This window comes from Magallana gigas, chromosome 4 (genome assembly GCF_963853765.1).
Source record: "Magallana gigas chromosome 4, xbMagGiga1.1, whole genome shotgun sequence".
In the NCBI taxonomy this organism is placed as follows: Eukaryota; Metazoa; Mollusca; class Bivalvia; order Ostreida; family Ostreidae; genus Magallana; species Magallana gigas.
In genome coordinates this window covers 40,784,688-40,803,481 of record NC_088856.1, presented here as the reverse complement: position 1 = coordinate 40,803,481, position 18,794 = coordinate 40,784,688, and the positions used below count along the sequence as shown (strand labels likewise).

Sequence of the window (18,794 nt, the reverse complement as noted above, 5' to 3'; positions counted from 1 at the left end):
TTTTTATGATCCATAATAAAAATGTGAAATTGATCGATTTCGTCTTGTGATTACAGTTCGTTACTTTTGTTGCAACAAATGATTTTTCTTCTTTGTATTCATAATTATACACATGTAATGAAATCTAAAATTTATGCAAGAACCCTCTCTAACTCCAGAGGAATTGATTTGAAAAATCAATAATAAGATAACAAACTATCTATTAAATGCTTTAAAGGAAACCTTCTAAATCCTAAAAAGATCTAAAAACAGCTTACATTATTCTTCTTCTTTCCTTATGTAAAAAGTGCGATCCAGAGAAAAGGAAAATATTACCTTTAATTATTTGTATTTACGAAACCTGAAAGATTGATTGCCAAGGTTGCTATGGGCAACATTTTGTTGAAGTTGCACTCGCACAAGGCTTTCAACAAACAGGCACATAGACAGACAAATTGTGATCATGTAGCTAAAATCAGTTTCATTCTACGCTATACACTAACATTAAATAGAATATGTCCAACATGACTTTAAAGAACTCAATGTGAATACACTTTAGTAATATAATGAAAAACAATTCGAATATTTTAAATACACAGCGATATATCGATGTACCTTGAAATCCCCTTGAACTCTCCAGTATTGCTTTGTCTCCAACGGCTCCTGAGGATGTTTCAATGTATTTGTAATACAATCCACGGTACGCTAAGGTAGGGCCCTTGCTCGAAGATGATGTCGAACCCTATCAAGAACAAAACTGGTGTGTTTATTCTTAGTTTCATTGCAAACGTCTACATTTTTAAAAAGATAAAAAGCTGCTTTTTAAAAGTTGCTATTTAAAAATAGCTTTGGTTAAAGGCTTTGTTTATTATATTATTATTTATATTAATATCTAGATTTTTGTTAAAAGATATTATTTCAAAATGATAATACGTTTTTAGGTTACATGTTGCAAAGGTTCCTATACTTTCCAAGTTTTTTTTTCTGTAACAAAATTGTGCAGGCAAATGATTAACTATTGGATATTGTTTTTTAATGTTGCAATTAAAAGAAACTTATCTACTGGACTAAATATTTTATTAAAATATTGACAAACTTTATAAATTTATGTCATGATCAAATTATTCAATCTTCGTATAGAACACATGTCTCTAATAACTGGTAATGCATGACTAGAAGTTTAATAACACACTGCTAAAAAAGAACACAGCTAAAAATAAGGTAAAGTAAAATGTTAAAAATCGCGAAGGAAAAAAACCCTGTTACATTGTATCTTATAATGATATATATTGATTTCTTATTTAAAATGAATAATGTGTTATCTCTCTTGCATCAAAAAGGTGACATCATAGCTAAGAGAGTTACTTTAACAATATTTTACATGAAGCCTTTTGACTTTATTTTCAAACGAAATGTTAACCCTTTGGGTTCATTTCATTCTCAATGAATAAGTAACTATAATGACATTTGCTTTACTTTATGCTGAGTCTAAATAACCAGTGTATATTCAGTAGTGTAAATTCATCATTTGAACCATAAAAGTTGAATCATATAAAGAGCAAAATCTTTTGCTATAAAAGTAATAATATAAATACGCTTTAAAGACTTATCAGTCTAGTACATTCACAGGACTGTAGCCTCTCGTCTGAAAAACTACTTACAGATATCAGCCACTGTTACAAACTTATCAACTTTAATTACTATACGGATTACTGATTCACAAAAAGGGAGAACCAAAAGTCAGACTCAGATTCGTTCTAATGAATTAAAAAAGTACCTCGTACCCAGAATGGCTAAAACAACCCCCTATACTTACACTCGTATGCACGAGTAAAGAGAAGGGTTTGTTTGATCAGACTGCTCGTCCATATACCCATATCACGTAGATAAAGTAGGCCAGAAGGTTTATCTCAACCAGGAAGTAAATTACACAAGTCTCACATTTTCTCACTCTGATCTTAGGGCGTTACCACGTTACCTTAGAACTTAAGGTAAGTTAGAATATGATTAGTTTGATACAATAGAAAATTCATAACATCTAATTCCAATGACGGTCCAGAAGTTGGCATGTTTCCTAGAGTAATATTGGATTTACATGTAGTTCAACATTAATATTTTGTCCTGTAGTATATATTTATGTTTGAAATATTTTCATTGTACTAAACCGAAAGTAGTGGCCATTTTCATAGTTAAATAGTGCCATGGTTAGATATCCAATTTTATTATCTTCTTCCATTTGTTTTGCATCTGTTAATAGAAAAAAATTATTGATTTGAAAAGGGAAGCTATTTACCCTATAAAATACCAGCATTATATTTTCTGGTCACTTATATAAATATTAGACATGTATTCAGCAAATTCCGGATTCGGGCATGTAAATGCACAGGGCATCGTATCCGCTCTACACTCTATGACATATATTTATATATATTTGCATTTTCCAGTGTCTTTGCCTGTGATAACACTACGTATCGATTTTGTACTATAAAACCCACAACTTCAAATGAACCCAATTTGAGGAACCAGCGGGGTTTGCTTATTTATATTTGAAAATTTAACCATACGATGGTTTAAAATAATATATTTACATTGCCCAGTGTCTTTGCCTGTGATAACACTACGTTTCGATTTTGTACTATATAACCCATAAAACAAATGACGCCAAATCGAGGCACCAGCGGGGTTTGCTTATTTATATCTAAATATTAAATCGTACGATGGCTTAAGATTATATAAATATAAGTAATAAGAATCATTCTTTGAATATTATGAGGTGATAATTTCGGTCGGGGCGTGATCAAATCTATCATAAAGCCCTTCGGGCTTTATTGGATTTGATAACGGCCCGACCGATATTATCACCTCCTAATACTCAAAAAATGATTCCTTATTCCTTATATGAATATAAGGAATAAGGAATCGTTCTTTGAATACTATGAGGGGATAATTTCGGTCGGGGCGTAATCAAATCTATCATAAAGCCCTTTGAGCTTAATTGGATTTGATCACGCCCCGACCAAGATTATTACCTCATAATACTCAAAGAATGATTCCTTATTCCTTATATATGTCATAGAGTGTAGAGCGGATACAATGCCCCTGTGGTACTGGTACATGTACATAACTAAGAAAGAAAAGTTGATGATACGGAAAAGAAAAAGAAATTGCCTCTACCTCAAAGTTTGACATTACAGTGTATACCGTTATGTCATAATTCCTACATGTATCTGCTGATGATTATTTACTCAATACATGCATATCGATTTGAGTCCCTGTATGCGCGTAGGGGGGGGGGGATGGATGGGTCTTAAATTCAGAGTTTTTATTGATTTTTGATAACAAATAAATGAAATACTTGTTGCCTTTACTAACTTATACACACGTTTACCATTTCAGATGGCATTATCTGAATCCCAAATACCACCCGACGCCCAGCATTATTTGGTGTGTGGCACTGAAGACTGTGAGAAGAACTGCCAGTTTTACTGCAATGACTGTCACAAACCAATGTGTGAACAATGCAGAGATGAACATCAGAAGAGCCCAGAAATCAAGAACCATGAAGTAGTCGATTATAAACAACGCAAACGTCAAATTCCTGTAGAGAAATGCAAGATCCACCCAACAAAAGACATAGATCTTCTCTGTGAGGAATGCCAGATTCCACTTTGTTCCAAATGCACAGCCACAAAAGAACACCGCGGCCACGTATTTACTGATCTAGAAATTGTCTTTGCCGAAAAGGTATCGCAATATCAAGATGAAATTGACAAAATTCGAAATTATTTTGAGCCAGTTTCTCAAGACGTGAAAAAAGAAATCGCTGGAGATGTCACAGAAATAAAGAAGATCATGGAAGGTATAAGAACAGCAATGAAGGCTGAAGCTGAGTCTGTGAAAAGAATGGTAGATGCAGTCACATCAGATAAAATAGAACAAGTCAACAAAATAGAACAGTCATCATTAGAAACATTAAACAGCCAAAACCAAGAAATAGATAACTACATCAACTATCTTATTGATTTAATCCAAACATATTATGGTTGCCTATCTCCCTCAAAAATAGAAAATTTAACATTATCTCTTAAATCAAAAAGCCTTAAAATTCGACCCGTGCCAGAGACATCCAAACCAGTCCCACCCGTATTTACTGCTGGTAAACATAGCAAGGAAGATGTCGCCAAACTGCTGGGTAGAACAACTGTTCCTAACACAAAACCAGAGATCAGAAAAATAAAACCAATGGAGACTGCCTCTCCACAGTTGAAACCTACAGGGAAACAGAGAAAACAAGACAGAGAGAAATCTGATGTGAAACAAACACTGTCTCTGTCTTCCTCTGTCATTAAGGTCAGGGAGTACACAACACCAGGTGTTAATGATGTATTTCATATATCACTAGGTAAATCAGGCAGACTCTGGGTCAGTGATTATGGTGGTAATCTTGTCCAAACAGATCTACAAGGGAAACAGCTACAGAAGATACAAACCAGTGGTGGATATGGCTACCACACAGTCACACAGAACGGGGATCTGACCCAACAAAGTCATCAGTAAAATAACATCGGATAATACAATCACTGAATTCATTATAACAAGAGACTGGAAACCACTCAGTATACACTCCTCCCACATCAACGGGGACATACTGGTGGGGGTGATGATAGAAGGAAAGGCTAAACTCACCAGCTACAACAAGACAGGGACAGAAATACAGAACATACAGAGAGACAACATAGGACAGAAACTGTATAGTTATCCACACTACATAACAGAAAACATCAATAGTGATGTCTGTGTATCCGACTATTTGATACATGCTGTGGTGGTGGTGGATAAATCAGGACAACACAGGTTCTCCTACACAGGTCAGGGGTCTGAGTTTATTCCCTGTGGAATAGGTACTGATGTTCTCGGTCACATCATGGTGTGTGATAGAATCAGTGAAACGGTTCATCTTCTGGACCAGGACGGTCAGTTCTTGTCTCTACTACTCACAGAACAACAAGGGGTATATGGTCCCCGTAGTGTGTGTGTGGATGATGAGAACAATCTCTGGGTGGGACAATACGACATCAACACAGAGACAGTGTACAAGTATCTACAGTAAAAATTATCATGTATGTCCATACAATAATTATGTACTATATGCTGTGAGACATTGTAACAACAACACTGAGATCATGTACAATTACCGGTATCTACAATGTTCAATGAATTACATATGCATCATTTATGTAACCATGTGCATGTTTATTCGTACATGTAATATTAATTACTGTAATGGATTATCTTCATTGCTGATGAGTTAACAAATAAATATATATGTATTGCCAATTTTTTTTTATATCTATTGAAAAATGCCTGACTTAATCTTGACAATGAAATGCTATCAAAACGACTTTCATTATATATGATTTTAAATTATATTATATCGATCCAAAATTGAATTATTGAGGATATTTTTCAAATAATATTTTAAACACTGACTTCTTAAAAAAACAAATATTAATCCATTATTATTCATATACAGTGATCACTAAAAAAAATAACAGATTCTTCCTTTTTACCTGTCCTAATCTAAGAACTGTGAACGCTGACGCCTGTTTTCCGTTTACACTTTACATCCAAATATTTCGGAATTTCTGTCAGATATTTAAAAACAAATTTATCTACTAAAACGTATAATCAAATTCTAATTGATTTATATCAAAATAAAATTTGTAATCAAATTATTAATTTTCAAACAAAAGTTTTGGTTACGGGGGGGGGGGGGGGGTGTCTAAAAAAATCAATGAAATCGGTCTCTATGAATGAGGACAATATTATTAAAATTATATTTAATTTTTTTAAATTTCTTTTTTAATTGCTTTTATTTGTTGTATTTCGGTCTCTAGACACATGTCGCCCCCCCCCCCACCCTCCTCCCCGGTGAAACAACAAACCCGTTGATCTGAATATGCTAAATAACAATACATATTTACATCTCCCAAGTTTTATTCCCTCTATTTCTTACGGAAACCTATAGTTAATTCATAGCTTTATAGAAACAGCCAGAATAAAATCAACAAGCCCCATTTAGCGATTGGTCGAAATCTACAGCGGCTGAAACTGACAAGAAAATGACAGGACAGATATCGACACGCCCTGTTTATCGATTGGTCCAAACCTATAGCGACCTAGAAAAATTCACGGACTGCACGAAATAATCATTTAGTGAATTTTACTTACTTTTCCTAACCAATTTATCGATTAGCTTAAAGAAAGATGTTAATATAAACAATAAAATGCTTTCTTTGATGATTCATTCGGGTTATGAAGGTAGTGATCATTGCAGAAAATGTTTACATATTAACCCGCTAACGCGGGTTATGTGTTTTTCTGCAATGTCACTACCTTCATTTCCCGAATTAATCACCAAAGAAAGCATTTTATTGTTTAAATAAAACTCCCAAAAAAGATTTTTTTTTCACGGGGGAAAAGGTGTTGAAAAATATTTCCGTTTTCCGTTATTTTCTATTATGAAATGAACTAAGTTAACCAAAATTACAAAGTTATCTCTCTTTAATGTTTGACCAAATCATCTATATTTAATGAAAATATACATAAATGTTTACATTATTATAAAACATAACTTTAATTAGACTATATTTAGAAAATGACTTTCAGTTAGGCGGCTAGACAATGCTATCGTTTGTAATCCTTTCTTAAGGTAGTCCTATACTCGGCACTAAATGGGCTCAATCATTAAAAGCTTAGCTTTAAATGATAAATATACATCCTAGCAATAGATATACAAAAGAAAATATGTATGTTTACATGCTAGTTTGTTTGTTATCACCTCTCAGACTGGTGTGCCCCCTTGCGAAAATTATTGACAATTATGAAATTTACCAGATGTCCGTTTTTCCTAAAAATGATTACCAATTTTTGGAAAATTAGAACTGAACATACAAAATAGAGTATAAACATTTATTTAAGCCATATCTCATCAATAATTTTGCGCAAATTTTTGTAAGTAAGTACGCTTTTATGGACCTGATGTATCAAAATAGAATACAAAAAATGCAATGCTAGTATCGCGTTTGGTAATTTTTTTTACTATTTTATAGACTCAAACTTAAATTCATGGTGTTTATTCTATAGATTGACAACGTAGAAAACAGATTTGGTAAGATAAATTATATGTTGACGGATAACTTTTCACGCTATAAGCTCTAAACCAAGTAGACCCTGACGAAAAAAAATCCGTAAAAATCACATTTTGCTACAGTTTTCTGCCTCGATCTGTCAACAATGTTAGATATCATTTAAACATTAATTAATTGACGATTGATTAAATTCGAAATAGCTCCTGTCTCTAAATTTAAACCGGTTTTAGTAAAAGGAAAAGAAAAAATTGTGGGGGGGGGGGGTCAAAACAAAGAAGATATAAGCATACCTGAGATCTTGGTTAATCAGAAACTTCGTTTTTCATTTTACTTTAACAGAATCGAGTTTCTCAACATTAATTATTTCTATCTCTCATAGAATACATATATTACCGTTCTAATTGCTTATTATTGCCATTGTTTACAACAGCGATGTAGAGCAAAATCAATACCGGGTATCAAAAACGCTTTGTAAAAGTCGAACCAATATTGTAAAATCCGTATTATGACGAAGTGCGATACTCGGACTACTTTAAGATGGTTGAGAAAATAGATTACGAGAAGAAATATCACATCAGTCTAACTTTAAATACTTCATTCAGTTTTTACCATAATATGTACTTAATCTCCAAAATACAGGAGCTTCCATGGGCTTTACCATGAAGCAACTAAGGGCCGCCTTAGCCCCCTGTTTACAAATTATGCCCTCTTTAACTTCCAATCCGGGATCCACACCCCTGATTTAAAATTCAAGATTTAAATAAAAATTCATTAACAGGATAATAAGCCTTATATAAAAGCACCGTGGCTACCCTCACACCTCCCCCCCCCCCCCCCAACGGATTAGAAGTTTGAGGATTGGCGGGAATGGGTTTCCTTTTTAAAGTTATTTATTCTATTTTATTAAGGTCCTTATAGTTATTGTACGATTTCTTATCATTATTAAGGTCTTCCGTTTCCAACGAAAGACCTAACTGTTTTCGTACTGTTTCTTATTATTATTAAGGTCTTCCGTTTCCTACGGAAGACCTTATTGTTTTCGTACTGTTTCTTCTTATTTTTTCCCCAAATTTTGTGCACACGATTTCCCAAAAAGTATTTGGCCGATTTTGACCATTTGTTCACAGATGATTGCCATAGGTCATAATTCTAGACGTTTTTTAAATTTTGAAATCGTCGCTTCCTCTACTGAGCTACAGTTGATTTTCTATTTCTTTACGTCCTATTTTATGCAGGGCTGATCTCAGAAACTGTTGGAGATATGAATACGAAATTTTCAGGATAGGTAGTCTATAGTTTGAAGTTGTGCACTATTATGTTGTTTTACGCCAGTTTTGGACTGTTTTGATCTGTATCTTTTTATCAGTTGATATTTTGTTAAAACATATATAACAAAAGTGGTAGAAAATCAAATGTTCTTTCCAATAAACTCAAGAAAAAGGGGCTGGTTTCTTTTTTTAGGGACCAAGACACTCGTAAACTCTATAACGAATAAGTTAAAAATGATATTGATTTTGTAATGAATTATAAAAACAAAGTTGTTGATCGTAACACTTTCCATCAGAAAAAATCATTGCCACGCCCATATATTACGTAATTATGGATTTTTAGGGGCCAAATTATTTTAACTTTGACACAATATATCTAGAGATCGAGATATATTTTGTTAAGTAATGTAAAAGAACAATGTTTGCATTGATGATTCAAATCGACACCAATAATCAAAACACCAATGTCTGTACCCATTAAGGATCAAGAGGGCTGGCTCTTAAAATATTCAAACATGTATCTCAAAAATGAACAACAATTTTAAATAGGTGTAACAAAAAAAATGTTAGTCTTTGTGAGACCTTTAAAATGTACCCAAGAATAAGGGACTGGCCTCCCTTTTTTAGGGGCCAAGCCACTCGTAAATTCTTTTACACATACATTAAAAACGGTCTAGATTTTGTAATGCATTATAGAAGAAAAGTTGCTGATCGTAACAATATCAGTTTGTAAAACTCATTGCCACTCCCATCGATGACGTAATTAGAAATTTTAGGAGACTAAAATCTTTTATGTTCTGTATTTGAAAAAGCTAAACATTTTGTTAAGCATTGTAAAGAATTTTGACAATGGTATATATTATTTGAAAGGGAGGGGTTGAGGTGAAATTCTGAAATTTCATTGATATTTTAATGGTATCGTTTAAAAAATTGAACGGAAGACCTACTCGTTACTCGAAACGAGATTGTATCTAGTTTAACTTTTATTTTTGCTATTGAAGATTTCGGACAAGTTAGTACTTCCGCCCTCCTATTGTTGATAACTCACGTGCGATTCACATCAGTTCTCTTCGATCATTACTGTAGGAGCTTGTGTACTAAAAGTTTACAGGGGTTAACGCCGATCAGATATTCTCCCCAACTTTCAATTTGCTTCAGAAGTCAATCAGAAATGTTATTGTATTATATGTATGTAGGTACATGTACATGTTTAAAAAACATGGGTTCTCGAGTGAGTCTGTTTTCAAATATCTCATTAATTGACTTGGCAACACAAGTCTAATAAATTTGTACCACACGTGCAAATCATCATTTTATTTTTTACACATCCAACTGTTTAAATGTATAACCGCGTGAAATCAGTATCAACTGAAGACCGCAACGAGATGACGGGTCTCTGCGTGTACTGGCAAGGTCCTTGTTGATCACAAGAACTATATGGGAGTTTAATGTACAAATGTACAATCATTTTAACTCAATTCTCAAATGATGCCCGTGGTCACATGAATTATAATGTAGTGGAGTGTATGTTCTACAGCACCACCGCTGCGGAGAGATGCCAATAGATTGATGATTCATTCTATAGGCTGCAGGGGATAGTTTCGAAGGAAAGGCCCGGTCATAATTTTGAAATAAAGGGATAATCTGAGGTTTGGCTGCTTATTTGAGTGGTATAAATTGCTAAACCAATTTCTTGCATTCATTTTATCGATAGAGGAGCTCATGTCAATTTTATTGATATATGACACTTAAATACTGGTAGCACTTTTCATCAGATATGGAATGAAAATGTGAAACTGTGGCCAACATTTTCACTTTCTGTTTTGTGCTTGAAAAGTTGGGTGGGTTCAGAATACGAAATGTCACTCGAAAAGTAGGTAATTGACCCCCAATTAATTGGTGATTATTTGCATGGTGATACATTCGGCTACCAATCCTATGGTAGTTTATGGCAGTTGCTCGGGGCTGGAGAGTGGTGCTAGACCCGTGAAAATGTGAAAAAAGGGCAATTTTCCAGAAAATGTTGAGACCGTCCCTGGCTATTCTATAAAGTGCTATATGTAAGTTGTACTTGTTTTATTACGAAATGTTTGAAAATTCTTAAGAGTCGGGACCATGTGTCCCCTGTTTGCAAACCAATTTTAGCAAATTTAAAAATCCACTGAAAAATAAAATCACATATATGAGCACTATCTGCCTCACATTTCCTATACCAAAAAAAAAAATATCCCCTGCCACCATATCTGGGCACACTTGCAAATTCTCCAACATGAACGAAATCGCGATTTCCTCTTTGTTCTCAAAATATACTCTATTTAAGGGGGATTTGCAGACATCGGATAAACATTTCTTGAATTGACTTGTTTCTGCCCGAAACTGGAATAAATGTTGCCAAAAGATATAAAAGCGATAAATATTCGGTTTTACATGTCATTTTGTTTGAAAAATATGCATACAAGAACAAGACAATGCCTTTTTAATCAATCAGAACAGCTGTCGAACTGCGCAGCTACAGTTATATTTTGAAGATTTAAAAATCTGAAAAAAAAATATGAAGAAGGTTCATTGGTGTCCTCTCTACGGCTAACAAATTTAATGTCTATGGGGATTTTGTATTGCAGCAGACCCGGATGATAACATTGAAAAATGAGATATTCCGAGTGACCTCCAAATGGAGAAAAGATGTAAACATTCCCCATTAAATCTCCGTAATAAATCTGTTTTCGTTCCTGTAAATATTTTAGAATGAAAAATGATAATTTTTCCTTTCCATGAATTTCAATTAAACATTTTGCCTAGGTATATGTATTTCTATTAATTAAAAATTCAGCCAAATGTGCTGCATAAATATATTGGGACAGACTTATAGAAGACTAATCAAACACTTTTTATAGAAAAGGCAGATTTATGGTACAAATAAAGAAAAATCCGAAAAATATAAAATAACCTCGGGCTATCGAACATGACTGAAGTGCAGAGATAGTTACATATACGTATATTAATACACATGTATATTGAAAAATATTATTTAGATATGTTGGTAACTTAAAGATCGAATGAGCCAGGTATTCATATTCAGGTAAGTGTATATACATGACATTGTATACATGTACTTCTTTGTATAATTTTCTTCATCTTTTATCAAAATGCTCTTAAAATACAAATCCAAAATCAATGTATCTTACAAACATGTCATAATGTAAAAAAGAAAAAAAAGTTTATAATGGTAAGACACAACAATAAGTTTTTCATTTTTTTTGTAAAAGAATTAACAATTTAGGCCAACTATGTAGAAACTTAACACAAAAAAAAAATCGTAATCATTTGGTAATAATTTATTAATCAATGTAGTTTACAAAAATTACACTTAATAGCAGTTTGTTTTCATATGAAGCTTCAGAGTAAATATTTGATTTGTTCTAGACAATCACGTGTCAGGGCAATCCAACTTCTAATTTCCCTGTCATCGTCATATTTTTCATTTCACCTCAAACGTGCATCTCATCGCTTCGGAAACCACGTGAATTCCCAATCGTATGAAAAATTCCGAGTACGAGCTTATTAGGTCACCAAAAGATTATTTCTAAATCGAATTATATCAAACCTTTAATCGTTAAAACGTATAACATGTATTACGTGTTACTGCAAATTGAAAAAAAAACTAACATAGAAAGAAACCGGTAAACATTCAGGATAATTTATGTAGCCTTACAAGAGTTGATAAACAATAAGACCTGGCGATGTTTTCTATATTACTACTTCTCCTTCGGCATAACAAACAATTTATATGCGAATCTCCTTACCTCCCTTACTATCATGCAAGTAATGTACATGTATTATAAAGACTTTTAAAATCTAATCAAAATAGGCAAATAAAATAGGTAAACTTATTTTGGTTTCATCGTAAAATACCAAAAAAAAAAAAAATGAAAAATAAAGAAAAATCAGTTTTTTCCCATTTCATATATAACTTCCTTACATTACAGTCTCCGCAACCTTATTTTTTACAATCCTATCCTATCCTATCGTATCGTGCGTGTATACTGTTCTATCGTGCGTTAATCCTATCCTATCGTGCGTTAATCCTATCAGGTTTATCGTTCATTTTTATACCTGCGTAAACATTAACTTTCATGCAGTATGATTTGTTTTTTTATGTATCATATTTTTACGATAACAAACGTATTTATGATATAATTTATATATAATTCAAACTGAGTTGAAATTTAGTTGAACCTGTTATTTTCCGTGTGATATTTGTTTCGGGCTGAAATGTTCTCGGCAATCGGCCAGGGTGTGTGGTAATGAAAATATTGTTAAAAAATCGTACGTGGAATATGTATCTGCGTAAATATCAATTTTATTTAATTTCTATGTAATATAATTCATTTTTAATGCATCATTATATTATACAGAAAGAAGGTATTAAACTTTCATGATATATTTTATATTTTCTTTAAACAAGAATTGAACCCGCTATTTTTTGTGTGATTTGATCTCAGGCTAAAATATTCACAGTGATCGGCTAGGGTGTTCGGTAATTACAAACAATGTTAACAATACAGAAAATTTATTGATTATTTAAGCTCATAATTTTAGTTAAAAAAATTAACTGGTCATTTTTATACATTCTATAAATGATGCAACAATAGTTAAGAACTCGGCAATTGTTACTGAAAAGAAATTCCACGTAAATCTTTATTTGTACGTGTTCTTTCTCAAATTCTGCCATTATCAGTTTATTCGGGGAGATCGTTTAAAGCGATGATACGTTTATCATGAACATCGTTTATTCTTTCCTATCGTTTAACAATCCTATCCTATCGTCTGTGTATACTGTTATATCGTGCGTTAATCCTACCCTATTGTGCGTGTATTATACTGTTCTATCGTGCGTTAATCCTATCTTATCGTGCGTGAATCCTATCCTTCGTTTATCTTGTAAAAAATAACGTTGCAGGTATTTAAATCCATCAAGACTTAGTACGTATGATTCCCTTTAGTATTACGAACATTAATTGTATATTCATAGCTCTGTACAAACTGACAGGAGTAAAACCTGCACGTTCCGTTTATTATAACATCGAATTTGGTGAGGTTTTTCCGATCGCGTCGCTTTCAAGTCTATTAGCAACGTCATGCATAAACAATACCCACACCTTAACCACAAACTTTCTTATTGGTGGATGCAGCTTACCGCTGGTTCGCTGACCGTCGGAGTTTGGGCATTTGTCGTATATTTGTGACAATACATACATTCGGTGCATATATAGCTGTACATAGCTCTAGGAAATAAAACGTGGGCTTGAATTACGTATGTACATGGCAACATATTATGTACAGTGCATGCTTACGAAAAACTTGCAATTCACGGCGCATGAATGACGCTAGTTTTGAACAGATGAAATTAAATTTCCATTCTTTAGCTCTGTAAAATTTTGAGAAGATTTTGATATTTAATTTCAGCAGATTTACAATAACTAGTTAGAGTAATTTCCCCTTATTGTAATGTCAAAGTTCAAGTCGGTCAAGTGTCGTGTGTTTTAGCCTGTTTCCCTGGCCTACCCATAATGTTCCGCAACAGTAGCATTATGGGTAGGCCAAGGAAACAGGCTAAAAAGGGTATTTTTGGAACTGCATTGTGGGTCGAAATTTACTGACGCTGAAAAAATCTTTCGGATCAATGTGTAAGAAATCAATTGTGATGTCACTCGAAAGTACAATAACTCCGTTAGTCTATGTAATGGAATTACGTTGTGCCAGCAGTACTAGTATATATTTACAATGCATGTACATAGTCTTTAATTATTTTTATCTGCAAGAAAATCATGTTCTCGTGAGAGTGTGAAATGGGAAACTATATTTACTGTAACAGGGAACTGCTGGTCCGATAAAAACAGGGTATTACTGGTCTGAGCAACTGACGCCAAAAAATCCGTTGAATCAATGTGCAACTACATGTACTCCGAATTTTCTATTCATACGTACACGCCTTGCCGGTAGAGCTCGCTTCGCTCGCTAATATTTTCGTCAAAATACTGAACAAACGACTAAAAGATAATTGATACATTTACCATGATGTTTAATTTGGTTACCTTTGCTAACCAGAACCTACATGTACATGCATCAACTCCAACAGACAATATACATATAATATACAATCAAAAAATGGTAAAGAGGTACATTTATAGATTGTAATATTAAAGGCGTATGCATAACCTTTACACTTAAATGGGAGATGGAGAGAAAATATGATCGAATTGCTTAAAATCGTGGTCATTTGTCTTTTTCTCCCCCCCCCCCCGGATGCTCTGTTCCCCTCCCTTTATAAAAATGGGGATTTAATTCTGTTAAAATAACAAACACATCAACAACAACAGCCACAACAAATAACAACTTTGAAGATCTTAGGGATCATTATCATGTACCAATTTAACGATATTCAGTCAATGCGCCTCTGTTAACAGGGATATGGCCACAGCTCAAACAGATCTACCGCAATGTCAGCCGCATTTCCATCTCTCTTAGCCGTGATCAAAATCTGAAATCCAAAAATACGTAGCAACTTAAAAAACTCATTAGTTCCATATCGGAGGAAATTCAGAAACACGAAAGGCTTCTCTCTCTCTCTCTCTCTCTCTCTCTCTCTCTCTCTCTCTCTCTCTCTCTCTCTCTCTCTCTCTCTCTCTCTCTCTCTCTCTCTCTCTCTCTCTCTCTCTCTGTACCTTAGTTTGAGAATCAAGTTTGAGATCAATTCCAGGAACTTGTATCCAGACGTCGCCCTGGTCTGTGTTCTCGGTCCACTTAGTTACCACTGACTGGGTTCCGTTCTGTGTGAAAACCGTCAGATCCCCCATTTGACTCCCGGACATGTGATAATAGAATGTCAGGCAATATGATCGTGCTGCAAGATATTTTCAAATGTACATCTATAGAATATTTTCTCTATTTCTTAAGAAAACCAATCGTGCTTCACAGCTCTATTGAAACTCAAATATACAAGATCCATTTGTACGACACTAGTTTATCAATGGATCAAAACCTTCAGCAAACTTCTTAATACTACATTGATTTATTGTCGATAAAATATGTTTAAATTTGGGTTTGAAGGAATGAATTACATGTATATGTATAATAGTACAAACTGAATTAGTAATATATCAAAATACTATTATCTAGTATAAACCTTGGATTATAAAACAAATGAAAATAAATGGTGTTGTTCGTTGCAATGCAATATAAGAATTTTTATGTACAAAGTTTGTTTGAAACTTATACATGTACTTATAAATAAAACATGACGCATATATATGATTCTATTTCATAATTGTGATCGAACAAGTCAATAGAACGTGGAACACAGAAAGCAATTATGTACATTACAATCCTTGAAAACCTAGAGGAGGATCAATATTAAAAGAAAATTGTTCACGTAATAAAGTCATACAAGAAACACATATTTGACCCTCCCCTCCCCCCTCTTTTCCCTGCATGCAGAGAACAAACCTGTGAAGACTTTGGAACTAATCAGTGTTACCACTTTGTTACGCTTCATTGCAGCAGAGTCCATGTATTTGTAGAAACTACCAAATCTGGCTGCATTTGGTCCGGTAGTGCCAGTGTTTGTCGGGCCTTGTAAAAGCCATATTTATGAATTAAAATGTATTTCCTCCCAACAAAACAATTTGTTGACTAAAAATTCTCAGTTGAAAGGCTACACTAACCATGTACAAAAAGAGTTGCAACTCTAAAACATGTTTTTATAATGTTTACCGTGTTTCGTATCCAGTCACCATCATCATCTGCTAGATCCTCCGTCAGAAAACAAGACACCTCGGGGTCAGCCTCAAAGTCACAGTAATCTTCATTACAGAAATTGTGTAACATTAGATTTGAGTGTGTTGTAAACATGATAAGTAATAAGATTTAGACGGGGGTAAATATTGTCGACTTTTGAATACGACATATGCTGCATGTCTGGTAAATTTAGCAATTATGGTCTTGTTTTTGTTTTTTTTGGGGCATTTTTACGATAACTATCACGTACGTTGCAAACAGAAATCACAAACCACGAGAGATTATTTTAATCACATGTTCTAATCATATTCTAATCATGTTTAATGTGTTAGTTACTATTTTATCGGAAAATAATTTACTTTGAAAAAAAAATATATTGTGTGTTATAGACCTATCATGGTAGTGCTATTTTTCACTTTCAAAAAAGTAGGTCAATGACCTACTTTTGGATTTAAATGGCCATTTTTTGTTGTTGAAAACTTCAGTAAAATCCCTAAACATTTTACACTATGATTTAGATTGTCTTAATTGTGAAATTAATACAAATTGCTACATTTTTTTAATAAAAAAAATTCAGTTTATGAATGATAGTGACACGAAATAGATACAAAGCATCAAGTTTTTATTCACAATTTTTATAAATATTCTTGTCCAAATTTCCTCTATCAGTTTTCAAATCTCTACCCATTTTTGATTTAAAAAAAAATACTGAATGATGATAATACTAAATCGTTTATAGTATTTAACTAACCATATTCAACTTACTCTGCTGGCATTAAATTTATATGATGTCAATGATCAACATTTTGAGATATGGTGCTTTCTATCGTGTTTGAGCATTTTTTTAAATATTTTTATAGTGCGTGCCACTATAAAAAATAAATAAAAATAAAATTCTTAATGAAAAAGTGCGATAAAACCAACAGAAAGTATTCAAAACTATTTTGACTAACATTTAAAATCTTAACTTATTTTAAAGGTCTAATGACCACAACTGATAGCAAAAAATTTAATTATAAAATATGAAGTCAAAGGCTACCAAAGTTATACTTGATTGTACATAAAATGGGTTGGAACAGTTGTTTTATAAACCACTATTTAATTATGAGATGTATTAGCCAATCAGATTGTTGGTTACAAACATGCAAAACTCCTAACGTGATTGTAACAGAAATACACATGTATCATCATCACACCATCATCACAGTGTTACATCAAAAATCCATCGTATATTGAGCTAAACATGTGATAAAAGTAAATATGCTACATACCGTGAGCAACGCATCTCTCCAATGCACGGTCGTAAAACTGCCCCGTTGCACATTCCTAAAGCAGAATAAACATTTATTTTCCAGGTTCGAGCAAATTTTCTTAAATTTTTTATTAAATTGCTAAGGTATTTTGATCATTTTCCTGTTTCCAATATAATTTCTAATCTGGACATGTGTATTATGAAGGCTTAATAAACAGAAAAGCTAATGTATTGATAATTGAATACGTTTGAAAAAACCGGGTTTGTCATTCTTCCCACTTATTTTTTAATTGATTGAACAATTTAAAAACTAATAAAATTTGTAATTGTTTGGAAAATCGTATTCTAAATACGATTTGAAAACTAAGTCTCTATATATGTTATCTTTAGCTAAATACAATGCATTGTTGTTGTTTTTTTTAAAATGAAAATCACGTTAAAAAATCTACAGTTATCCCTAATTATAAGAACTTTTTTTTCTAGGCCTTTGTTCCGCAAAAAATAAAGTCCTTTTTAGATTGTTACTTTTGACTCCTGTTTTTATACAAGTTATAACAATAACAAATATTGTAAAAAAAAAAAAAAAAAAAAAGGGGGGGGGGGTTACGCTCATTTAGTTTCCTTACAACTTGATATTATGGATCTTAAATCGAATAAACTTTTGAAATGTTGATAAGTCAGAAATCAGACCAGATATTACGGTTGCAATAAAAAAGAGCAAAAGAAAAAAACCCAGTAATACATGTAATTCTCTAAAAAAAAAAAACTAGTAGTAGTACAAATACAAAATCTATCTATTCTCTATGAACGACCGACCTCTTCTCTTCTCTAAATAGAATATGCCATACACCTATACATCTTATAGTATAAACGATATAAGCCCCCCCCCCCAATCCCGGTTAATAAATAAAATATCCTTACGATCTGAAATCGTTGACACGTCCTGTTCGGTGTACAAGGAGTCCCAGCCTCGAATCAGACGACAATACGTCCCACAGACGTCTATGGCGTTACAGTCAATGTTAGACATACAGTTGGTGATGCACGCAACGCTGAGATAGTTTAGAAACTCCGTAGATACATTGGATATGATTTGAATGGCGTTTGGCACAGCAACATCTTTCGTATACCTGAAATTCTCACATTGTTCTGTTCTGTAAAATATAGAGAATAACAACAAAATAATAACTTCCCGTGCCATGGTGAACATGCAGGTAACTGAACGTTTTGAGATAGTTTTTGGTATCGAGAATTTAAGGCACGTATACTTTGATAAATAATTTACAAGTCGATGATGACGACTCTGAAATCAATTCGAAATATGATTCAAGTTATCGTCTTGCTACA

General features: G+C 33.2%; 2 protein-coding genes across 2 annotated transcripts; one reads left to right on the top strand and one right to left on the bottom strand.

Annotated features, from left to right (window-relative positions):
- Positions 1–1,895: 1,895 nt before the first annotated feature.
- On the top strand, positions 1,896–4,536 carry LOC136275070 (tripartite motif-containing protein 5-like). Its single transcript, XM_066083358.1, has 2 exons — positions 1,896–1,970; positions 3,376–4,536. Exon 2 carries the CDS (start codon positions 3,376–3,378, stop codon positions 4,534–4,536), a length of 1,161 nt encoding a protein of 386 aa, XP_065939430.1. The 5' UTR covers positions 1,896–1,970.
- Positions 4,537–14,711: 10,175 nt separating this feature from the next.
- LOC136274297 (neuropilin-1-like) lies at positions 14,712–16,025 on the bottom strand. The gene is made up of 3 exons (XM_066080736.1): positions 15,905–16,025; positions 15,124–15,302; positions 14,712–14,939 (listed from the first exon to the last, which is right to left on the bottom strand). Exons 1-3 carry the CDS (start codon positions 15,966–15,968, stop codon positions 14,859–14,861), a joined length of 324 nt encoding a protein of 107 aa, XP_065936808.1. The 5' UTR covers positions 15,969–16,025; the 3' UTR covers positions 14,712–14,858.
- Positions 16,026–18,794: the final 2,769 nt, after the last annotated feature.

Bases quoted from the DNA above. Each gene is read 5' to 3' on its own strand.
- LOC136275070 (XM_066083358.1), top strand. From the start codon at position 3,376: ATGGCATTATCTGAATCCCAAATACCACCCGACGCCCAGCATTATTTG.
- LOC136274297 (XM_066080736.1), bottom strand. From the start codon at position 15,968: ATGGACTCTGCTGCAATGAAGCGTAACAAAGTGGTAACACTGATTAGT. The intron at 15,303-15,904 runs GTTTGTTCTCTG...AATATCTTGCAG, and splicing joins TAGTTCCAAAGTCTTCACAG to CACGATCATATTGCCTGACA. The intron at 14,940-15,123 runs GTACAGAGAGAG...TTTGGATTTCAG, and splicing joins AACTTGATTCTCAAACTAAG to ATTTTGATCACGGCTAAGAG.